The 23,733-nt window shown below is 52.4% G+C and overlaps 9 protein-coding genes across 9 annotated transcripts; 4 read left to right on the top strand and 5 right to left on the bottom strand.

Moving 5' to 3' along the window:
- Positions 1-841: 841 nt before the first annotated feature.
- On the top strand, positions 842-2,217 carry CABS01_09510 (uncharacterized protein; the record flags this gene model as incomplete). Its single annotated transcript, XM_060542867.1, has 3 exons — positions 842-1,736; positions 1,803-1,924; positions 1,978-2,217. The coding sequence occupies 3 exons, from the start codon at positions 842-844 to the stop codon at positions 2,215-2,217; spliced, it is 1,257 nt and encodes a 418-aa protein (XP_060400083.1).
- Positions 2,218-4,628: 2,411 nt separating this feature from the next.
- On the top strand, positions 4,629-7,098 carry CABS01_09509 (uncharacterized protein; the record flags this gene model as incomplete). The annotated part of the gene is made up of 2 exons (XM_060542866.1): positions 4,629-4,818; positions 5,330-7,098. 2 exons carry the CDS (start codon positions 4,629-4,631, stop codon positions 7,096-7,098), a joined length of 1,959 nt encoding a protein of 652 aa, XP_060400082.1.
- Positions 7,099-11,113: 4,015 nt separating this feature from the next.
- Positions 11,114-13,081, bottom strand: CABS01_09508 (ATP synthase F1; the record flags this gene model as incomplete). The annotated part of the gene is made up of 7 exons (XM_060542865.1): positions 11,114-11,805; positions 11,859-12,413; positions 12,470-12,512; positions 12,590-12,675; positions 12,753-12,774; positions 12,849-12,990; positions 13,071-13,081. The coding sequence occupies 7 exons, from the start codon at positions 13,079-13,081 to the stop codon at positions 11,114-11,116; spliced, it is 1,551 nt and encodes a 516-aa protein (XP_060400081.1).
- A 397-nt stretch (positions 13,082-13,478) lies between these two features.
- Positions 13,479-13,725, top strand: CABS01_09507 (uncharacterized protein; the record flags this gene model as incomplete). The annotated part of the gene is made up of 2 exons (XM_060542864.1): positions 13,479-13,498; positions 13,533-13,725. The coding sequence occupies 2 exons, from the start codon at positions 13,479-13,481 to the stop codon at positions 13,723-13,725; spliced, it is 213 nt and encodes a 70-aa protein (XP_060400080.1).
- Positions 13,726-13,971: 246 nt separating this feature from the next.
- Positions 13,972-15,782, bottom strand: CABS01_09506 (ATP-dependent Clp protease; the record flags this gene model as incomplete). The annotated part of the gene is made up of 2 exons (XM_060542863.1): positions 13,972-15,061; positions 15,115-15,782. 2 exons carry the CDS (start codon positions 15,780-15,782, stop codon positions 13,972-13,974), a joined length of 1,758 nt encoding a protein of 585 aa, XP_060400079.1.
- Positions 15,783-16,599: 817 nt separating this feature from the next.
- Positions 16,600-17,229, bottom strand: CABS01_09505 (uncharacterized protein; the record flags this gene model as incomplete). The annotated part of the gene is made up of 1 exon (XM_060542862.1): positions 16,600-17,229. One exon carries the CDS (start codon positions 17,227-17,229, stop codon positions 16,600-16,602), a length of 630 nt encoding a protein of 209 aa, XP_060400078.1.
- Positions 17,230-18,137: 908 nt separating this feature from the next.
- Positions 18,138-20,637, top strand: CABS01_09504 (alpha amylase; the record flags this gene model as incomplete). The annotated part of the gene is made up of 8 exons (XM_060542861.1): positions 18,138-18,225; positions 18,278-18,402; positions 18,455-18,554; positions 18,607-18,719; positions 18,773-19,464; positions 19,529-19,864; positions 19,918-20,548; positions 20,599-20,637. 8 exons carry the CDS (start codon positions 18,138-18,140, stop codon positions 20,635-20,637), a joined length of 2,124 nt encoding a protein of 707 aa, XP_060400077.1.
- A 586-nt stretch (positions 20,638-21,223) lies between these two features.
- CABS01_09503 (cytochrome c oxidase polypeptide 5) lies at positions 21,224-22,139 on the bottom strand (the record flags this gene model as incomplete). The annotated part of the gene is made up of 3 exons (XM_060542860.1): positions 21,224-21,307; positions 21,429-21,622; positions 21,917-22,139. The coding sequence occupies 3 exons, from the start codon at positions 22,137-22,139 to the stop codon at positions 21,224-21,226; spliced, it is 501 nt and encodes a 166-aa protein (XP_060400076.1).
- Positions 22,140-23,283: 1,144 nt separating this feature from the next.
- Positions 23,284-23,592, bottom strand: CABS01_09502 (uncharacterized protein; the record flags this gene model as incomplete). The annotated part of the gene is made up of 1 exon (XM_060542859.1): positions 23,284-23,592. One exon carries the CDS (start codon positions 23,590-23,592, stop codon positions 23,284-23,286), a length of 309 nt encoding a protein of 102 aa, XP_060400075.1.
- Positions 23,593-23,733: the final 141 nt, after the last annotated feature.

Raw genomic sequence — 23,733 nt, 5'->3', positions numbered from 1 at the left:
TATCCATCCCACTTGCCGTCCGCCTGTTTGCGCGCGCCCATCTTGCTTGCTGCGGCTAAGCGTCGTCTATCCTCCGTAAGGTATCAATCAATCGGTAAGCTCAAAATCCCATCGCAGATGCGACCTCTTCCGTTTAGCTTTTTCCTTGTCACTCCGTCACATCTCCACGCTCCACCTCCATCAAACTTCATCTCGTACTTGTCTCTCCTCCTTCAAATCACTATATCAACATCGCCGGATTGCTGTGCCAAGTCAAGTGAGGCAAGCGGCAACGACATCAATACGCAAACCAACATCTCGAGAAGAAAGAGAGACTCTATCGGCCGGGGTTGTGCACACTCCTCGAATCCGATTTGGTTCCACGACATAGTTCTTGTTGGGAAAGTGGCCGTGTCGAGACTCGAGAGTCCCCGGGTGGTTTAAGAAGAAACCGAAAAAGGCGCCCCGCGCGTGCGTGTGCGATTCATTAAGAAAAGGAGGCGTTGAAACCTACCTGGGCTAAAGTTGCATCTCGGCCAACTACATTGACTGCCTTACCTCATCTCCCGTATCAAGGGATCAGATTCCCTAGCAGTGCCACCTCGCCTTTCCCCTTCCCCTTCCTTGTCTGGACCGGCCCCCCGAGCTTACCTTAATTCAACCTCCCGCGTCCAATCTTGGATAAAAACTCCCCCACCATCATCCCGAAACCACCCTAAACCTTTTCACCCCGAGATATCCCATCTTCATTCCGTACATAAACCGCTCATACGTGGCGTAAACCCCCTTCGCGCGTCATTGTTCTTCTGCCAAGACAACCCACGAGACAGATCAGCCTTCGCATATACGCATATTTCCAGACATGGCTTCGCGACCGCGCCGCTCGGCGGCCAAGAAGGCGCAAGAACAAATTACTGACTGGGCCGATAGCGAGCGAACAAGCAGCATGTCTACCCGTGCTCGCCGCTCAGATGGCCGGACCTCGGGCGTGTCCCGCGGCCCGCCCTCGTCACCAGGAAGTGAGCACCTGAACCTCACTGTCAAGGTACCCGCGAACAAGCTTCGCGAGGCCACCAGCAGGGGGCGGAACTCGACGGGAAACAGCATTTCGGTCAACAGCGAGGTCGTTGCCGGCAGACGCAACCGTGGCCCAAAGAAGAGCTACGTTGTAGAATCCGACAGCGACGAGGAGGAGGAAGACGAAGACGAGGAAATGGAGGAGCCTGACGCAGATGGCGATGACGACGACATGGAAGTCGACGCCGAGGGCGAGGAGGAAGATGCCGATGGCGACATCGACATGGACACCCCTGCGGCCCCCACCATCAAGATTTCCTTGCCCAAGGCTGGAAAGGTTACTCCTCGACGACCAGCAGCGGCGAGGGTGATTGAGGACGATGACGATGACGAGGAGGAGCTCAGCGAGATTGAAGTCAGTGACCCTGAGAACACGATGAACATGAGCATCGATGTTGGAGGCGCCGGCGACGACGATGATGAGGACGACGATGACGAGGAAGACGAAGAAGAGGATGCCGAAGGCGAAGAGGAAGATGCCGAAGGCGAGGAAGAAGACGCCGAGGGCGAGGAGGAAGAGGAGATTGAAGTCGCAGACGAGACTGTGGGAGTGGATGCCGAAGGCGAGCTCGACAGCGATCTGGGCAGTCGTGAGGGCACACCCGATTTGACCAAGATGACGAGGAGACAGCGGGCTCGCTTCGAGGACGAGCCTCAGCAGTATATGAAACTCTCAGACGGTAAGAATGCGCTGTTTTGCGAGGCATCCTTACGAAAAGCAGAACACTGACATGGAATTACAACAGAGGTTCAAGCAAAGAAGGTCTTCACTGCTGAAGAATTATCTATGAGAAGGGCAGAAATGGCACGTCGACGACGCAACCTGTCTGACAAGCGCAACGAAGAAGTCAAGGCAAGTATTATCATTGTTTTCAGGATGACTGGGCCATTTGCAGGCGCATGCTAACTGCCAAACAATAGATGGAAACCATCAACAAGCTTTTGAAGAAACAGGCGCCCAAGACCAAGGGCAAGGGAGCCAATGGCGAGGACACGCCCGGCGGCGGCTCATCGAAGCCGGATGTCGCCTTTGTCCGCTGGGTCAACTCCAAGAAGGGCAGCATCGTTGCTGTTCCTGAGGAGATTATCGGAGGACCGACTGGCAAGGTGTTTGGACCTCCAGGTCTGAAATCTGGCAAGATGGTTGAGGAAGTCGCATAGAAAGACATGGATGCGTTAAACCCCTTTCTTGAGGCTTGGCTGTTATTCTTCGAGGGATATCACAAGCTGTATTCGAGTTACGAGACACCTGGAATGCAGATGGGAGCCTACCTCCACTGTCAAAGGGTGTCGTTTGGGGGAGAGGGAGCGGCGCTAGGCGAAAATTGGCATCATTTCACAGTACACATAATTAGGAGTAGCCTAAAACAAAGTAACGGATCTAAACTTTTTACTTTCAAGGACATACAGAGTACATGACCGGCACTCCATTGCTCCAGCCTTATTTCCAAAAGCACGCAACATGGGGAAGTTTGTGAAGACATCAGCTCACTGATTGCAAATCACGGAATACACAAGACCCCTAAGCTTCGGAGCTGGCCGTCCGGCCTGTCGTCAATCCAGCGCTCGACACATGAGCGGTTCGGCTGTGGGGTGATGCGACAAGCGACGATCCTTACCACGCTACGGAGCATCCCCGTGGAGCAGTCGGTGGCTTATATAATCAGATTGGTGGGAGATCCTTGCACAGAGCGAGAAGGCGTCAGTCATGTGGTGTCTCTCCCCCGCCTCAGACCTTTGCCTGAAAGGATTCGAGCAATTGGCAGCTACTTCTCCGCAAAGGTACGGAGTAGCGATGTATACATCTGTAGCGAAGTTTCTGGACCAAGGTTTGGGCGAGCGTTGAGTGTTGCCCACGAGGGTGTTTTCAAGCGCCGAGTCAGCTAGGCAGATAGAAGCCAAGTAAGGTAGCGATCTTGGATAAAGCTTGAGTACCTTAGGTATCCGTAGCTTGATTTCCTCTCTACCTACTTGGTCCGATAGACGGCGTGCGTCGCTTGCTTGTATAGTCCTTCTCCGAGCCTCATTGCCGATATGTGCGAGTGGCGCGATGTCCGAAAGAAAAAGGGGCGCGCACGTTGAAGCGGATCTGGGGGAAGAAAAAATATGGGGTTTGCGATTTCAACCGTCGAACGCTGCCGTTGAAATGATTCTGATGGATTAGAAATATTCAACGTCATGATTCACTGGCTGGGGGTGTTCACTCTCTCGGTTGGAGTTGAACTATGTTTCTTCCAGTCAGCAAGCTTACATCCCTCTGGGTGACTGGTATACCGTACAGCCTACAGTAGTACCTACCTCGGTAAATTGCTTTGGTACCGGGTCCAATACTGGCTGACTGACGAGGTGGTGGTGGTGGTGGTTGACTGCAGCTCTCCGCGTCTGGGGTGTTCATGTTTCTTTCGTGGTCCAGGAAACCAACCACACCCCGGATCTGCACCTGCAAGAAGCCGGGACGGGGGGGTTGATTGAGACCTACCTACAATATGACAGGCTACAACACCGGTCGAGCTTACTGGTCGGTGGACATGAGCGAGAATCAAGCAGCGAACCAGCTTGGCAAACTCAAGGAGATTGACAAGTCAGCAAGCCGCAGGTAAGCTCCGTAAGATATCGAGCAATCAAGCAAACTCACGGGCACGCTGCAGCTCGCCAGAAGTTGCTGGGGGGGAGTAGAGGACCCTCCCGTCCTTTTGGCTTGTCATGCCAAGCCAATGACAGTGTCCTAGCTTGGAGACGGCTTCCAGTTGGAGGACCCTCTTTCTCGGATTCTACTGTGTTGGTAGAGGTGCTAGGTAGTGAAAAGAACGCGATACCGACGGGGCAAAAAAGCCAGGGCAGGTTTGCCAGGCTAGAACAGCTGACCGACGAGGTTTTCCAAGTGGCATCCTCTTTCTGTGAGGTGAGAGGTGAGCTCGGATCCGATGCCGATGGCGATGTCACTCTAGGAGGGCAAACTTTTGCAGAGCCATGTCGCGTGGGCAATCACACCAAAGGCCCTGTCCATCGTCTCCCCACTTTCCAGGTCCTTACCATCGAAAGCGCAAGGTTAGCTAACCTTCAGAGTGAGTTCGTAAGGTACGTTGTACCGTCATTCCCAGGCAGGCAGGCCGGCAAGCACCTTGCCAAACTGGCCAGCTCAGGGTGACTTTTCGCGATATTGGATAATACCGTGGAAGGTATCCGTACGCCTATCTTCAATAGAGGTGGCACTCGCTGACAGGCACAAACTCAGACGCGAGGGCAAGTGCAACTAAAGTGGTGACATTGGACTTTGGTTCCCTGATGCTGCTTGGTGGATGTACTCCGTACTGTATGATGGATCCCTGCCCACCTTTTCTTAACCTTTGGGAAGGAGGGAAAAATTGGCCCTGGCGGATGTGCTTTCCCAACTACCTTAGCGTAAGACGCAAGAAATAGAGTCAGAATTGCCTTTCGCTTCTTTTCTGACTTTTTTTCGCTTGGCCGAACGAACTTCATGCCTTGTTGGACCCTGGAACGCCCCCTCGTCTCGTACACGTGTAGTAGGAGTGTGAATACCTGGGCTGGTTGATCCCCTTCTTTCACATATCATGGCGTTACCTTCTTCGCACGCCGAGGCGCCATCCACTGCTACATCCATGCCCAGCCAACAAGATCACCACCATTTTACGTCTGCATCTGCGTCTGCGTCTGCGTCTGATTCTACTACTGATACTGCAGCTGCTACTGCTTCTGCTCTCCGTGGCGAAGGGGTCACCGCTCCTCCTTCGTCAGATCAAGGTGAGTGAATGAGACACAGGACGCTAAACCGAGATGGTCCTGGCACCTTCTGCCTCCTCTCCTTGACCTTCTCTTTCACCCGCGCGCGCTACTAGGTACACGCACTATACAGTACAGGCATCAAGTCCGATTGCTTGGTGTAGCCTGGCCCTTTCTTCACTTGTCCATCCTCCACCTTTTTTTATATCTATTCCCATGTGCCTCCCCCCGAATTGCCCCAATACAGACAGAAATGGAATAGGTGGTAGACAGAGCAAGGGTCTGGACCATCTTGGCTTGCCCGCCGACACTTGACCCCAATACCTACCTATTCATACACGATGCCAAAGAGTGGCACACGCTACTCCAACACGACCCTCCTCCTCCTCCTTCTTCCTTTACCCCGTTTTCATTTTGTTCACGGCACCCTGGATGCGGTGCATGTTGCATGACTTATGAGTGTCGTGTTGCACAAAACCAAAACAGCGTGCAGGCCATATACATGACAGGATTGATATAACTAACAGTCCAGCCCCCTTGGAAACCAACATCAGGCCACCCGTGGCCGCGACCACCACCCCAGTCCCAGTCCTAGTCCCCGTCCCAGATCCAGACGTCGGCGCGCCCCAGCTCCATCACCCTCACCCGCACCACCAGCCCACCCCGCACGCGACTGCGACGGAGACGGCTGCGGCTGCTGCTGCTACGCCGCCAGCATTAGCTGCTACTGCTACTACTACGCCCGCGGCAACCCTGCCCGGAGCTTCACTTGCCCTTCATATAAAGCACACGGCGCCCGGTTCCTCGTCCCTCGACTCGCCTCTCATGCCTCCTGCTTCTCCTTCCCCGTCAGCTGCGCCGTCGGCCAACCCCTCGTCAAAGCCAAACCCATATCCTTCCTCCTCCTCGAACTCCAAGATGCTCTTCTCAGACATGTACAAGTCTCCACGCTCACCGCTAGCCAAGTTCCGTCTGTCCATGTCACAGCAGCCTCTGGCCTTGGACTTGCCCGATTACGATCCTGATTTACTAAGCAAGGACAAAGAAAAGCAAAAGGCAGCTGTCAAGAAGTACTTGACCGCCAAGATTCGCAATGATTGGGAATTCGTCTGGCCACCAGTCGTACCCCCACCTCAGAACGGCGATGCTACACCCGATGTTAGTGTAACACCCGAACAAGACGCCGCCGAGCAACCGCAACAGGAAACCCCTGAGCCAAAGGTCGAAACTACGGCGAATTCGAATGATGAAGCCATCCACACAACAGACAGCGAAGAAGGCGACGACGACGAAGAAGAGGAAGATAGCGACGCTGAGTCTGTCTACAGCACCGTCTCAGAAGACGCGGCGCGTTTCAAACCTCGCCTAGAATGGGTATCTGACCTGTCCGACGAAGATCCTCCCCTGTCTCTCTCTCCATTCCGTTTCGACAGCCCCGATGCAATCGGCGCGACAGTCAAGGCGTCTATAGCAGACAAGCGTGCGCGGAGACGGCGAGCCCTGCGCGAGGAGATGGAATGGAATGAAGGGTTGGCTTGCTTTGAGGCAAGGCGCAACGCCTGGACAGGCGCAAGAACGGTGCGCGTTCGCACAAAGCCCGTTTCTCCTACGCAGACGTTCTCACCTCTCTCCCCACGCCGCCTCTTCTTCCGCACATCATTCTCCCATCCTCAACCCGCTCCCGCCTCACCAGCGTCGCCTGCGCAATCCCTGCAACAGCGGGTGAGCAACGAAGCTTCAGCCGCTGTCTCAGACGGCTCTGAGCTCTCCAAGGACCCGTCCAAGGAACTCACCGCGATAAAGTCTAAAGAGTCTCAAAAGTCGATGGCATCTCCCACGTCAACGACATACCCCGTCGAGACACTCATTCCTGTTCCAGCGCCACTGCTCCCTCCGGGTAACCCAATGCGCGCATCTATAACTCCCTCCGTATACATTTCCCTATACGAGAAGGTCATTGTCCACGCGCTGACACCATCATGTCCCGTCAACTTGTCAGACATGATTCGGGCGTGCGTGGTCGGATGGAAGCGGGATGGCGAGTGGCCACCGAAGCCCTCAGCCGCGGAGCCCGGCATTGTGGCTGTACGACGGCGCAAGAAGTCAGTGACGGACGGGCAGGGCCCGAATCCCACTCGTAGGATGAGCTTCGGCTTTTTGGGCAGAGGCGAGAAGGCACCTGAGGGCCAGGACGACGGCACCGGAAAGGGTATTAGGAAGAGCCTTCAAAGAGTGCTGGGTCTTGGGCATCACCATACTGCCTCCACTGGCTCTGCCAATGGGGGTAACAGCGGCGCATAAAGGGTTAAGGCATTGTCATTATGCAGGCTTCTTTACGAAGGATGATGATTATGATGAAAGGAGATTCAATATGGGTGACATTTTCCTTTGGGTAATAGGCATCTCGAAGGCACAAAAGGGGCTTGAATATGGAGGTTCCATGAGTTCATGACTGCATGGGACGGGAAAGTTGTTCTTGCGACATATACCCATACATTTCAGTAGTTGGACAGTCAGTGGCAGCATGCCGCGTTAATGAACACGGTTCTCTTGGTGCGTAATATGCCTTCAGCATCTCTACTGCCGCTGTTGATACATTATCATGAACCAAGGCTTAGTTGCTGAAAGATGCACCGTTCATGCCTTCAACTGCAAAGGGATGAATTGAATATCTATGCCATGCAAAATCTAGTCGACAGAGCGTTGTGGGAGAAGTGAGAGATGACTATCCTCCTGGCGTCAGCATGCTGGCTATGATGGGGTTCCATGAATGTTTTGTCGATAAGCCATATCAAGATATGCTCGTACAAATGGAAACTCCATGATTTAACGCTTGGTTGCAAATGGGAACCTACTGCGAGTACCTTACTTCAAAAGGAGACAAGCAACATAACAAAAATCATCCGCTTCTTAATGTCCAGCGTGTGCAACTTCCGGAGCGAAATCTCCCCCCGTGGAAATCTTTACTTCTAATATTTGAGATGAATCTGGCTTGACATACTTCCTCCTTCTACTTTCCCATCTTGTTGAAGCCTTCGTATGTGAGTATATGAAAGCTTGATGGGTGTCCAGCACTCTTTGGCCTCAAAATCGCCAGCCTGCTGACAACGTGTGGCCTCAATAGATCCCGGAAAGGAATAAGATAAATGAGAGGCGGAAGTACTCCTGGCAAATGTAGGCTCACTAACCCCTCTGTGTTCGACCGGAGCCTCTGTATCAGGTTCAGAATCTGCCTTTGACTATCTAGTTTTTGGTGTTTCCTCTTCTTCTTTCAGGTTGAAAGGCTCCCCTAAGAAAGAGATCAAGACAGACTCCAGCCCATGGGTATGTGATCACAAACTGCAAGTTGGCCACTTAAAGTAAGTCTAGCTGCCGCGGGCTATCCAATTCACCATCTTCATTAAAGGGACGCAAGGCTTGCTGGGAAATAAAACCACAGTTCCCAAGTGTCTCTTGTCATCTTTGGCTAACCGCCACAGGGTACACTTCGAGCTGAGCCAGCATGAGTGAACGCAAAGTAGCAAACCATTCACTTCACCAACAACTACATGTACAAAGACTCAACTGTGCTCGGTCTGTGGCACGTGAGTCTTTTCACGGACAAGGCTGGCATGTACATGGAGAAGTATTTTCCAAGTACGCCAATATCAACAGAAACAGAAACGAGAGAAAAGGCTCACCTTTGCACCATTGAGAGTTACGTGAGTATAAGATTTTTGATAAAGTATAAAAACGCGAACGCTGACTGACTGAACGCGAGATCCCACCCAAGGGACAATGGGCCCTCGGAGCAAGTCGTCAGCTGCGAGATGTCCATGGACTGGACTCTAAGTGAGATAGGGCGGAACCTTCAGTCTGGGAATATGAGCCAGGATATCTTTCTCATGCAGGCACGGTGGACTACGGCAGCTTTCCTCCTTTCCACCAGGCTCACTCGGATAGGTACGACGGTATCTGCTCAATCGCGTGAGTAAAGGGTCTCAATAGGTATAAAGAAACGCGTAACTGCTACGTGGCAGAACAGGACACGCCTGGAATCTGTCGCTGGTGTGCCTCAAGTGGGTAGAGCGATTAGGTTACAATGAGAAAATGACAGGGTGACCTATCATACCTATATTTATGGAATGCTTAATGATAATTCTTTTGCTCTCCAGGTATTGTTCCTGAAATTCTTTTCTATATAGCTCGCCCGAGTGGGTGCGGCGTATCCGTTCTCGGATACGTTAGCACGAGAGTCGACTATAGGTAGGGCTCACTTTACTTTTAGGTATAAGGTATCTGTTCACGAATACGCTCAAAGGCGGAGCTGACGATCTATTAGGGGTGGCTATGTAATGAAGTTAAGGCTTGCGTAAGGATTAGTTACAAGGCCATCGTCATCACTCTTATCGTCATTGTCACCGGAGACGGACAGCCGCGTCCGCTTACAACGAGCCAGTCCCGCCCTGCCAGATTGGGGACGGTCGGGCGCAGAGGCACACTACTCCATGCGTCGAGCTTCCCCTGTTTTATACCTCACTGTAGGTCCTCCAGCATCCGTAGTTGTATCTGTAACTCAATGAACTCAACCTGCTTAGCTTCTCTGCTCTCAAAGCCCCCCCGCCCGCAAGGCAGACATTGAAACTTGATCTCGTATGGTACAATGCTCTCTCGATAATGATAATATGAAATTGTCGGCACTGCGATATCTAGCGATCCTTGATCCTGCCATGATCTTGGGACGCCCGGTGTACGCAGGAGAACGAGCTCAACTAGTCCAGCACCTTACATGGCTGACGTCGCTCTATAACCTTACTCACTTCGCTCCCAATGCCCATCTTCCTTTACAGTAAGCCTGCTGGTGGTTTGCTCTTTCTTGGACACATCGGAGGAATCCGGCACCAACATTCAACTTCTTTGGAGTGCTGGTCTGTCTCAACTCCAAGAGCTTCTCATCAATTTAGACCTAGGAACCCACTTTGACAAAAATAGACAGCAAGAATCACGAGTTCAGACTCCAGGTATCTAACAAGTATTTTGACGACGTTGGATATTGAAGGCTCACTGATTCTCCAAGACAGTCAATGAACATCACGAAAGGCCATACTGAGCGCTAGCAGAAGATAGCCTCTTCACCATGGAGATGTAAGCCGAACCTCTATACTCCCCCGGCAATAAATATTAGACTGGAATTGTCAACTAAGTGGGATGGACTACTAGAGCCATCGATGGCTTCGAAATCCTCCACGTTTAGTAACACGCGCGTTGTGCATCTTCGTTCGCGAGGATATATCATTATCAAAATCTAGATATTCAAGACATTTTCACCTCCAAGTAGCATTGCTCATCATCTTACGCACATTCCGACCGGAATACACTCCATAGACTAGACGATGTTTAAGAGAACTATCTATAGATGAAAGAAAGTGTGAAATCCCTACTTTACCCCCCAAAGCAGCCGCAGGCGCGGTGGGCTCCCAGGAGCAGATTGACAAGGAACTGGCCACCTCGGTTCGATGGAAAAGAATGGCCGAGAGAGCGCTGCTGAGCCGAGAGGGTGAAGCGGCCCCGACTTTTTATATCAGAAAACTGGAAGACCAAACAAGAGATCTCTGTTTAGGTAGCTCCTCATACCAATAGTAGTATGCCTCCCTCTCTCATCGAGCCAATGGTCTCCAAGACGACGTAGGGTACGGCTCAGCTCAGCTCAGCTCAGCTCAAGCTGTCTATTCCATGCCACGGCTGCTCCAGCCGAAGAAGCGCGTTGCAGCTTGGTAATTCTATCGAGTGAGAAAAGTGAACTCTGTAGCGAGCAGGAAATGGACGACACATTGTGAGCAACACGCCGGCGCCTGGACAGCAAAAGACTTCATGTCGTTAGTGACTTTCCTCCGACATGCCGGCTCGAGGGTTCACTGCTCCAAGTCGAGGCGGTGGCATCCGTGTGATTACTTTAGAAGATGTTGGCCAAGTGACGACATAGTGCCGTTGCGTCAATTAGAACCTTTGGGCAAGGGATATTGCCAATTATATGATGAGACGTCCACGTCTAGGATTGAGGGTGGAACTCTTGCTATTGGTCATAAACCGAATGGGAGAATCACGAGCATGTCACTAGTCGGGAAGCATGGCGAGTCACTTGCATTGGGGGGAAAACGGCTGAAGAAATAAGGAGATTCTCTCAACTACAAGAGGAATTAAGTAGATTTCTTGGTACACAGCTCACAAAAGAGACTTGGATTGAGCTAAGAAACCTCCCCGTTCCATCGTTCCTCTTCTATACACAGGCTCAACGCCCCAACTCTCGACGTCATTTGGTATTTTCGTCGCGAATCGTTTAGTTCTTCTCCAACTCCGCCAGAATCTTCTCACCCTTCTCCTTGGCCGAGGCGAAGTCACCGACCATGTAGAAGGCACCCTCGGGAAGGTTGTCACCCTCACCGGAGAGAATGGCCTTGAAGGAGGAAATGGTCTCCTTCAGGTCGACCAGCTTACCCTCGATACCAGTGAAAACCTGGGCGACGGTGAAGGGCTGGGACAGGAAACGCTGGATCTTACGGGCACGCTCGACGGTAAGCTTGTCAGCCTCAGAAAGTTCGTCCATACCAAGAATGGCAATGATATCCTGGAGAGACTTGTACTCCTGGAGAATCTGCTGGACGCGGGTGGCGGTGTCGTAGTGGTCCTGGCCGACAATACGGGGGTCCAGCATACGAGACTTGGAGTCAAGAGGGTCGACAGCGGGGTAGATACCCAACTCGGAGATACCACGGGACAAGACAGTGGTGGCGTCCAAGTGAGCGAAGGTGGTGGCGGGGGCGGGATCAGTCAAATCGTCAGCAGGGACGTAGACGGCCTGGACGGAAGTAATGGAACCCTTCTTGGTGGTGGTAATACGCTCCTGCATACCACCCATGTCGATGGCGAGGGTGGGCTGGTAACCGACGGCAGAGGGGATACGACCCAGAAGGGCAGACACCTCGGAACCGGCCTGGGTGAAACGGAAAATGTTGTCAATGAAGAGCAACACTGGGGATTTGTTAGCATTGCGATTCATTATCAAGAGCGGATTCTCAACTCACCATCCTGTCCCTCCTCGTCACGGAAGTACTCGGCAATGGTAAGACCAGTCAGGGCGACACGGGCACGGGCACCTGGGGGCTCGTTCATCTGACCGAACACCAAGGCGACCTTGGACTCGCCATCAAGCTGAATGACGGAAGTCTCCTGCATCTCGTGGTACAGATCGTTACCCTCACGGGTACGCTCACCGACACCAGTGAAGACGGAGTAACCACCGTGGGCCTTGGCGATGTTGTTGATCAACTCCTGAATGAAGACGGTCTTGCCGACACCGGCACCGCCGAAGAGACCAATCTTTCCACCACGAGCGTAGGGAGCGAGAAGATCGACGACCTTGATACCAGTGACGAGAACCTCGGCGGTGGTGGACTGGTCGATGAACTCAGGGGGCTCGGTGTGAATGGGAAGGCGCTTCTCGGTCTTGATGGGGCCACGCTCGTCAATGGGGTCACCAGTGACGTTAATGATACGGCCAAGAGTCGCGGGACCGACGGGAATGGTGATAGGGGCACCAGTGTCGGTGGCAGGGCGGCCACGGACAAGACCTTCGGTACCTAGGGGGATTGTGAGTATGAGCGCGAAAAACTTTTTCAGGGGAGGAAATACGAACCGTCCATGGCAATGCAGCGGACGACATTCTCACCCAAGTGTTGCTGTGCAGACGTGTCAGATGAAACTCGACTTTTGCTAATTTGCAGTGGATATTTTTCCAGCCGCCAAAGGTACGTACCGCGACCTCAAGAACCAGCTTCTGGTCGTTGTTTGTCGTCTCGAGGGCGTTCAGAATGGGAGGGAGCTTGGCGGTGTCGAACTTGACTGTATCCACGCGTTAGTATTTGATGATTTCGTGATGGTCGAACCCCTTTGAAGGGTTTCCTTCGGATAGTACGAACCGTCGACGACGGCACCAATGACCTGTTGGTTTGTTGTTGTCAGTAACCGACATCGCCCTCGGGTCAACGGAAGGGATGAACGAGGCCATCACTCACCTGGTAGATCTTTCCATCACCGACACCGGCAGTGCTGGCGAATCTGCTGGAGGCAGGGAATCTGAAGGTAGAAGGTCTGATGGCGCGAGGAGCGGTCGCCGCAAAGGAAGGGCGAGCCGCCCGGGCGAAGGAGGAAATGCCGCTGCGAGGGACCGGTTAGCTCAATTGGGGCCAATTGAACGCGATATGGTTCAAAAAGTCGATCAGGTAGTTGGTACCAACCTCTTGAACATCTTCACAGATGATTAAGGGCGACTTCGGATGGGAGTGGAGAGGTGATGGTTGAAAGTTGGAGGAGGACTTAGGAGGAAGTGAGCAGTTTTGCTCGGGATGTACGCTTCGTCGGTTAGAGCTTTGCTCGGGGGCGTCACGTGACCGGAATCTGAGTAGGAAAAATTACCTCGCTGCGCTAGTCTCGATTTGGATGAGCTCCTCTCTCCGGGATACACCGGGTCCACGCTCGGGTTCAATTGGAGCACTGCAGCCTGGCACGCCTTGGGAGCTTCGCCCTCAGGAAATGACGGGAAACTTTTTTTTTCTTTTGGCCTGGCTCCAAGCTGCCAGACTCGCCCATTCAACCTGGAATTGAAGGATCCCACTCGGCGTGGGGACTGCGGGTGAATCTTGCAAATGTTGGGGCCTTGTTGCCTTTCCCAGGCTCTCCAGGCACTGAAGAAGAGAAAGGACTCCGGTGCGGGCTCCCAATGCCTACGTGTCCCCGATCCCCCGGGTGACGAGAGCCGTCGCCCCCAGGTGCCAGCTTGCATGCACGCTTCAGTCCCTGACTCCCTTCTTCCCCTCCGAACATCGCCATATCCGTCCGAGCCGAGGTGTCTCCGCCGACAACTTGACATTCGCATTGAATCACAAACAATAGCTGATAGCTCCACTCGCCATATGTTCCTACCTAAATTCATCATGGCTTTCGTATTCCCACGAGTATTAGGTGCAGCAATAATGTTTTTCAGAAACAACCAAGTACTTCACGACTGACGAGGAGCAACGTTCATGCATGAGTGTTTACATTTCCGTGCATCATGAATCCAGCTCAAGCACCTTGCCAACTCCAAGACTCCGTAACAAGGGAAATATATACAACATAAGCTCATTGTCTGCGACAGCCTCATGCACCACTCTGGCCAGCCTCGCGATACTGCTCAAAGGTGACATCCTCTGGCCGCGATCCAGGTTCAGCGTCCTCGTCAGCCATACGCCGCTCCAGTTCCAAACGGCCGTCCTTGCCCCAGTATCCGGCTTTCTCAGTGCCCTTAACGCAACCTTCGGTGATCAAGACGTATGACATCGGCGCATCGAAAATCGGCTCTGCCAAAACTCTCTCCATCTCCATCTTGAGGCCTCGAGCCCCGGTCTCGGCCTTCGCAGCACGTTCCGCAATTGCATATAAGGCTTTCTGCGTGAAGCGTAGCTTGGAAGGGTATGTTTCGAACAGAGCAGTGTATTGCGCAAGCAGGGAGTTACGCGGCTCAGTCAGAATTCTGTAAAGATCATTCAAGGATAAAGGACTAAGTGCACAGATGTTGTGCACTCTACCAATTAGTTCAGGGATGAATCCAAACGCCTGCAGGTCTACTGGCGTCGTGAGGTCCAAGGGAGTGTATGCTGAGGCTGGTGCCTCGGGGTCAACATGTGGCAGATGCGAGAATGATTGGCGCGGTAAGTCGTGCTGATTGCCGGCGAGGCCATGTTTTCCTTTCAGTTCTGAGCCGAAGCCCATGGATGGCTTCGATACTCTCCGGACAATAACTTTGTCAAGACCAACAAAAGCACCACAAAAGACGAACAGAATATTTGTCGTGTCGATTGTGTACTGATCGACCTTGCCCTGAGGTGGAGTCGATTGAGGGGCTGACGTTGAACTCGAAGAAGTATAATTTGTTGTAATAGGAGGTGTTGATCGTGACGAGCGGTTGTCCTTGACGTTGATTGTTACTTTGGAACCTTCGACGAGCTTGAGTAAAGCTTGCTGAACGCCTTCTCCGCCAACGTCGCGGCCATTCATGCTCTCCCTTTTCGCCAGCTTATCAAATTCGTCCAGTACGATAATTCCCTGCTCTGTAGCCTTGATGTCATAATTCGATTCGATCAGTAGTCTCTCTACGCATGTCTCGACATCCTGTCCGATATAGCCGGCCTGGGTGAATCCATTGCAATCGGATATCGTGAACGGTACGTTGAGCTTCTTGCTTAGTGTTCTGTAGCATATTAGACTTCCGGCAGACATTAAGGGTATCCATGGCAAGCCTACTCTAGTATGTATGTCTTTCCGACACCGGTGGGACCGATGAGCAGTAAGTTGCTCTTGTCAATCTTGACTGGAGGAGGGGTTGCAGGTTCCTCGGCAAGATAGGAACCGTCGAAACCGGTGGACGACTCATAGCCTTCATCCAAGTGTTGGGTAGATTCAGCATGGCCAGGGAACTCATCTTGGGGCCACTCGTCATCAGCAGGAAAGCGCTGGAAGGCAGACTGACGACCTCGCTGACCTTGAACAGGATGAATGTCACGCCTCTCGAGAATGTCTCTATCTCGGGCATAGCGTTGCCTCTCGGCCTTTTCTCTCTGTAGCTTCTCCTCGTGTTCCTGGTGCCTTCTCCGTCGCACTCCTTGATAGTGGTTGAAGATGGTGGAGCAGATGGTCTTCTTCGCTCGATGTTGGCCGACAACATAGTCGTCTACACGCTTCTTCAGGTCTCGGGGATAGAACTGCGGAACTCCGAAGTTGTTCTTGTTGAACATGGGCCCGCGGCCAGTATCACTAGTCGGATCATAACTGCTTGTGAAACCCGAGTTGAAGTCTTGTGATCGTCTCGGGGCGGTTCGAGCAGCGGAGGAGGCGGAGAAGGTGCGCTTAGCACTCGAGAGGAGAAGGCATCGTGCGCATGTATAGGCCTGCGGCCTCGTGGATAGAGCCATTGTTTCGGGTGCCCGATCAAGGGACCATAGTCAGATAGCCGCCGTAATTATTCGTGAAACTCGTCGCTATCGATCGTGGCCTTCGTGTTTGGGGGACGTCGGTAATGATGACGGGGAGTCCGGTGACCGGAGGGGATGTCGTGAGAGTGTGGCTGGCTCGATAGATAGGCCGGATAAGGGACCTTGCCCAGAGCTGTCGGCGGTCGTGTGGCCCGGATGCGGGGTTGGGGAGCTGGAGCTCCAGCACAGCAGCGCTTAGGAGCGGCTAACACTGGGGAAAGCTCCCAGCTATCAGCTTGCACTTCGAGAATGGTTTCTAGATTGCTCACCTTCCTAAAGTCAATTCCCATGGCACCAGAGCTTGCGTTAGCTTGGTATACCCCGGCCGCGATCACTGGCATATCTTGGATTCTGCCCTATTTGGGAGTGGTAATCGAACCAGATAGGACCGATCAAGCTTTTGATGCGAAGGGACTGTGGCCCATGTCCATGCCTGAACCTGGGCTGCCCGTTGAACATCTAGCAAAATACTGAGAACAATGGGCCATGATAGATTACTATGGCTGCCCATTGGATCTACAAGACCAGGCTGCACATTGTGAGGGGATGATTCTTGGATTGTATTGGGGAGTGAAGGGCGTTTTGTTAGTTCTGGAAACAGCCGTCTCTAACGGTTTCCCAATGCGGACCGTGAAATTTAACGTCGGTTTACTCTGTTAGAAAGTTCTGTTTGGTCCGTATAAGTTGTCATACCTGTCTATCATTATGCAGAAATATGAAGAGAAGTGTGTTGAACGACTGGTGCATCTGGTGTGAATCACCCGAAACTACTTTGTTGCGCCTCTAGCCCACCCCCAGAGTTCATGTTAGCAGAAAAGCTCCACCACTGTGCGTCTGGCATGCAATTCTCAGAGGGCCCACGACGTATCGGTGATGGCATTTGGCGACGATAACGACATATCGGTCCCACCAACGCTGATATTGATAACTCGTACTCGTCTCCCCTGTTCCCCTTTCCTCTTCTTACTGGTTGATGGAGGGCATTACCTATCGACGTTACCCTCTTTTCCTCACCTCGAAGGAGCAAGGTGCAAACCCGGCAACCAAATAACGCCTCCATCAGTCCATCGAGTGAGAAGACGGGGTTGCCGAGCAAATTCAAGTACCAACGCGGAGTTTCAGCCGCTAAAAGAAGTGCCTCAACCTTCAGCGTCGCCTTTTCGCCTTGGACTGAGGCTGGATCAACTGGATGAGCGCTGTGGGTGTGCTGGGGGCCAACCACCAGTTCCACCACCCTTCCGGAGGTGGCGATGAGTCCAATCGGCTGCGCGGCGCCTTGGTCGTCCATCAACCCCGTTTTGATTCGGCCGGTGAATTTTTTGTTGTTGAGAATTGAGATGCACCAAACAGGCATCCCCAGGGAGGGGTTCTCGAGTGGCGGCAGCATATTTTTTTCTCGTTCCTACCTTGCCTTAGCGTCCTGCCACTTCCGATGGAGCAGCAATTCTCGTTGAATTGGTCGCACCAGCCAGGCCAACCATCAGTGAGGTGATGAGAGGAAGGCCTGGACCTTTGCCCCGTGGGTACCACTGGTGGTGCTTCATCCTATCGAGATGTATGGGGTAATACTTTTGGTTACCTTAGCATAGTGTAATTACTGACCGGGCTGCTTTTTGCGAGATGCGAGCTCCCAGCTGCGTTGCCCCACGACGTCATATCATGCACAGCGCCAATTGATATACCTTGAGCTCTCCCTTCCCATCCTTAGGTCTGTGGTTTGGAAGGTTAAACCCATCCCAAGCTTATCCCGGCACTGCGGGGGAATTATCAGGCAATCCAAACAGACTGTTACTGGCATTTGTCCAAGAAAGCAATCATCTGTGTTTATTTCTCTCCCTTGCATCTTCCTTCTCGACACCGTTGGCCGACCTCTTCTCTACACCTAATCCAACGTCCAACGCTTGATCGAGAACCCCAGACTCGCTCAATTCCTGCAGAGATTGCTCCCAATCTGCGCATTCCTTGCCTAGCTCCAGACCCCTACCGACCTACGTTAGGAAAGGCGTGAAATCTCCATCGAGCTCAGGTACTTGCTTGGCTCTGCCGTCACATAGCTGTCCTACCTTACCTTACCTCAACATTTTGTGCGGGGAGCTTTCCATTGCTTCCAATCCCACCCCTCGCTGCCTCTTCCCTTCTCACCTTACCCTGCTTCATACTGCCGACCATCTCTGAACGACACCTGACGTGCTTTATCTGCCCTACTTTAGATCGAGTTCAGCTCAAACAACCGCGGTTCTGCCCCGCACCATCAACTTCGTCTTACCACCGCAAGCTCTATCGTCATCAACCAACATGGCCGCTGTTGCTCAGAACTCTGCCAATACCATCGCTCTAGACGGACCGAGCGGTGCTGCCGATGGCTTCCCAACCGACGGCACTGGTAAGCTTGCTGATCATATCTCCTTGTAGGGCGACTGGCTAAAATATGGCAGGCGTCGTCAAGCTTGACCCCTGGCTATCGCCTTTTCAGGAATCCTTGAAGAGGCGCTACTCCCGCGCCCAGGACTGGATCAAGAAAATCAATGACACTGAAGGTGGGCTCGAGAAGTTCTCCAAGGTAAGTCAAGTGAGCTCGTATTTTCCTTCCAAGAGCTAAGTTGGGTGAATAGGGCACCTCACTCTTTGGATTCAATGTCGACCATGACAACAACATCATTTATCGAGAATGGGCACCCAACGCCACTCAGGCCTTCTTGACTGGTGACTTCAGTGAGTTGAATCGTATCTAGTATACCTGCACACGCTGATTGGGTGGCAACAGATAATTGGGACCGGAACTCTCATGAGATGAAGAAGAATGACTTTGGAGTTTTCGAGATTACTCTTCCCGCAAACAATGGCCAGGCTGCAATCCCTCACAACTCCAAAGTCAAGGTACGCTCATTTCACAGTATTTCTGGGGCGTGGTTGGGCTCACATCACTATAGATCTCCTTGCAACTTCCTAGTGGCGAGCGCGTCGACCGGCTCCCTGCGTGGATCAAGTACGTGACGCAAGATCTGTCCGTATCTCCAGCTTACGATGCTCGTTTCTGGAATCCTCCTGCGGGAGAAAAGTACGAGTTCAAGTACCCGAGGCCGCAAAAGCCTCGCAGCGCGCGCGTATACGAGGCCCATGTGGGAATCTCTTCACCCGAGTTGCGCGTTGCAACTTACAAGGAGTTCACCCAAAACATGCTGCCCAGAATCCGAGATCTCGGATACAACGTTATCCAGCTCATGGCAGTTATGGAGCATGCCTACTATGCCAGCTTCGGGTACCAGATCAACAATTTCTTCGCCGCTAGCAGTCGTTACGGACCACCGGAAGACCTCAAGGAATTGGTTGATGTGGCTCACAGCATGGGAATCACTGTGCTTCTCGATGTTGTTCACAGCCATGCCTCCAAGAACGTGTTGGATGGACTCAACGAATTCGACGGCACAGACCACCAATACTTCCACGAGGGAGGACGTGGCCGCCACGAGCTGTGGGACAGCAGGCTGTTCAACTACGGTCATCACGAAGTGATGAGATTCCTGCTCAGCAACCTGCGGTTCTGGATGGACGAGTACCACTTTGATGGCTTCCGTTTCGACGGTGTAACAAGCATGCTCTACCAGCACCACGGTATCGGAACGTAAGTGCTCAACATGCTTGAGACCATTCCTTGATCATCCCTTGCTAACAACGACCAACTACAGTGGATTCTCTGGTGGCTACCACGAGTACTTTGGGCCAGACGCTGATGAGGAGGCGATTGCTTACCTCATGGTTGCGAACGAACTGTTGCACTCATTGTACCCCGAAGTTATTACCATCGCTGAGGATGTTTCGGGTATGCCAGCTCTTTGCCTGCCGCTCTCCCTCGGTGGTGTTGGCTTCGATTATCGACTCGCCATGGCTGTCCCGGATATGTGGATCAAGATCCTCAAGGAGACGAAGGACGAGAATTGGGACATTGGCAACATCTGCTTCACTCTGACGAATCGGAGACATGGCGAGAAGACTATTGCCTATGCTGAAAGTCACGACCAAGCGTACGTTTGCCCTCTGTACGAAACTCACGACACTCGAAGCTAACTAAGTCCAGGCTTGTGGGTGACAAGACCCTCATGTTCCATCTTTGCGATGCCGAGATGTACACGAACATGTCAACTTTGACTCCCTTGACGCCGGTCATTGACCGCGGCATGGCCCTCCACAAAATGATTCGTCTGTTGACCCATGGTCTCGGCGGCGAAGGCTACCTGAACTTTGAGGGCAATGAATTTGGCCATCCTGAATGGCTTGACTTCCCGCGCGAGGGCAACCAGAATTCGTTCTGGTATGCTAGACGCCAGCTGAACCTCACTGATGATCATTTGCTTCGATACCAATTTTTGAACAACTTTGATCGCGCAATGAACACCACCGAGGGCAAGTACGGCTGGTTAGCCGCGCCTCAGGCGTACATCTCTCTCAAGAATGAGAATGACAAGGTCATTGTTTTCGAGAGGGCTGGCGTAGTCTTCATTTTCAACTTCCATCCCACTGAGAGCTTCGCGGACTACAGAATCGGCATTGATGTGCCCGGCTCTTACAAGGTTATCCTCAACACTGACTCCAAAGACTTTGGAGGTCACGCGCGGGTGGATGAGGGAACCCGATTCTTCACCACTGCCATGGAGTGGAACAACCGCAAGAATTGGACTCACGTCTACATTCCCAGCAGATCTGCCTTGGTAAGGTTTCCGTATACAATAACAGGATCTATGAGACTAACAGTGTATAGGTGCTTGGCTTGGAGTCACCCATCTCCCAGCACTCCTAAACAGTGCTGTTACGGTGAAGAGGCAGAGGGCCATGGATAGTGGAAGACAACTAGAGAAGGGGAAAGAGAAGGAGACGTACTTACCAAGCTAATCGCAATTGTCATGAGTTATGCAAAAGCACCGTGTTTCTAGAAACCAAACCCAATAGATTTACCACCTGTTCTTTGAAGCTCCTCGTCATGGCTACCTTACATTGGACCAGAAGTGAAGAGGCACCCATTGTCAGCCTGTGAACTGTGATATCTTTCCATACAAGGGAGGATATTGAGTCACAAGACCAACAGTTGAAGGTTCGTGAGATAAACGTGAATCACCACATGTCTAGACACGACATCAAGGGGCAGCTTTGTTTGAAGAAACAAATGGAAATTTGCTTGGAATTCAGCTCTTTTAGTACAGTATTTACACCAAGCAGATTGGGTTGTCCTCGAGTCACGTCGCAAAGCCCCCTCAGCCCATGCCAGCCAGCCTTCTACTAGTAGTCATTTAATACATGGGCAAAACTGCCATGGTGTGTGTCGAATTTGTGATTCGTGATTCTAAGAGACGAGATAGGGAAGGGTAACGGGATATCGGGAAGGGATTTTAAGCCTTGGGAGGAGACTGGACCATGCCCTTGCCGGAGTAGCCCTCGGAGGAGAGACCAGTGAGGGGGTCGGAATTTTGTTTCTGTACGCGAGTGGAAGAGTTGGTTAGCCATCTGATGTATTTTTGTGTTCGACGTCGACGCCGACGTTTCCTCCATTCGAAGGACGGCAGTGAAAGATTGCCAGTGTTGTATGCTGCATACCTTGAGGAACTCGTTGGACGCCTCCTGGTACTCCTTGGTCATGGTGTCGGGAGCAGGGCCGGCGAACATGCGGACGGTGGAGAAGATGGCCAAGCTGGCGGCGACGGCGGCCATGACGCCCCAGAAGACGCGGCCGGTCTCGCCGGCGGGGGTACCGGAGCGGGGACCGTGAGGGCCAAAGGCAATCCAGTAGGCTGTTGAGACAATTTGCGTTAGTTTTTTTTGTGAGGTTTCTCGATGTGACGCAATGCGTATGCACAGGGATGGGGGGGGATGGATATGAGGTTCGGGCATCAGAAAAAGCCAATTGAGAGAGAGCATCGGATGGCATATATAAGATGCCTCCTTCCTCTCGAGCAATTGATGTTGACGAGCTCCCCTGAATGGCTTTATCTTCCTCCCCCCTTTTCTCAATCCCCTTTCGGCCGACATCGAACCACGTTTCCTCTCTCTATCTCGACGGAATGTAATGGAAAATAGTCACGCACCGGCCTTCTTCTCCTGAAGGGTGAGCTCAGCCCAGGGGCCCTTCATGCGGTCTCTCAGGGCCATCCAGAGCTCGGCCTGCTCCTGGAGGGGCATGCCCTCCCATCTCTTCTCGATGTTGGCGAGCGTAGGGTTGGAGATGGCGTGGGTGGAAGCGGCGCGGCGGATGACGGCGGAGTGGGCGCGCAGGCCGGTACGGGCCAGGGAAACGGTCGGGCGCAACATTTTTGCGTCGGGGTTTATGTGTCGTCGGAAAAATCGCTAAAGGGAGAACGGTCGAGTTCGGAGGAGGAGCTCAATTGGAGCGATTGAGGTTCGTGGACGTCGCGGGTGGGGGGGTTTCTTGCGAGGTTCGTGATGGGCGTCAAGGAGGAAGAAGAGGGTTTTTTTGGTCTACCTAGAAGTTCCGGGCAATCGTATGATTGGAATTTCGATTGCAATACGCCGGCTGCGACTGGGTGACTGGGAGATCACGTGATACAATTATGGCCTGTGCGAGAGCCATCCTACCAATGGAATTGAGTGCTGGGCGCAGGGGGGCGGGCCACGGGGGGTGTTGCCGGTTCCTTCACCTCGGTGTCTGGGCTGACGGGGAGCTTTACGGGTAGCTCTCCAGTGCACCAACGTGCTGTTTGCTGTTTTCACTGACAGGCTTGCAGCCCAGTGTTGCAGCAGCGCAGCTCCCATTGCAGGGCTCGGTTGTCGGCTCATTCCGAATACCGCCGTTTGACCGGGATCTCAATTGCTTCGTCTTGTCATTGATTGAAGGTGTAAATGTGCTCCGGGGACTGCTCAGTCACTTGAGCATCACTCGTGAGCCTCTTGGGTCCGTATTTCACTGATTTGCGAGCTCAATTGGCTGCTGCATACGGACCGTTTAATTTGTACTTGATGTTGACATCACGGCGCATCTCGGCCGAAGTCGGTGACTTTCCATCAGCCTTTGCGCAACCCAGATATTCAGCCAATGAGCGAATTCTATACGCATCTAGTTGCGCACTCTCTCCCCCTGGGGTGCTGTCTGATATTATGCTCTTGATATTTTACAATTGAATTGAACAGACACAGCTTGCGCTTATGTGCTGTCGGATTTCCTACAGCGACTCGATCATCCCGACTCGTATTGTTTCGAGGAGTTCTCTATTTGGCATAGAGTTGACAAGCTATGCGGAACAACCCATTCTTTGCCTGAACTTGGTTTTTCGTTGTGAGTACCTCTCTTTGGGGGACTTATCATGGTCTCCGACGTTTGTGATATGGCCCCTAATGCCTGGATGTCTTCCGTCGCCAGAATTCAAATAGTTTCAGCTCAAAGCAGGCTGACAGCTCTTTGATAAAATGGTTGTTAAATCCATTGCTGCTCAGAACTTCATGACTTCGGCATTGAGTTCTCTGGACCTGTGCCGGCTTGGGGTTTTGTTTGGTTCGGAGTCTGTAAATCGGAGGTATTCGGTTCGCTCGACGAGACGAGCTTGGGTAGTTCGAACTGTTTTTGCTCCCGCAGTTTTGCTTGTCTTTCGAGCTCAGGCTTCAATGTGTAGTTAGCTGCTATAGTCAGCGACTTTCGAGTTGGGCCAGGAGTATCTCCTCTGGTATCAAATGGCTGGGAGTGGTGCGTACTGATGGAGATGCCTGCTACTACAGCCACGACGATGGGTATAACGTTTCTGAAGCTCATCTTGGAGGTCTTGGATTGCTTGAGATAGTCGAGTTATGGAACGAATCTTTCAGGCACGATTATTATGCCACGATAGGTAGGTAGCTCAATCTTGCAATTGACAATAGGCGGCGGCTGTGATGTAATCATCTATAATACACC

Source organism: Colletotrichum abscissum (genome assembly GCF_030869225.1).
Source record: "Colletotrichum abscissum strain IMI 504890 chromosome Unknown Scaffold_23.1, whole genome shotgun sequence".
In the NCBI taxonomy this organism is placed as follows: Eukaryota; Fungi; Ascomycota; class Sordariomycetes; order Glomerellales; family Glomerellaceae; genus Colletotrichum; species Colletotrichum abscissum.
This window is presented reverse-complemented; position numbering and strand designations above follow the sequence as displayed.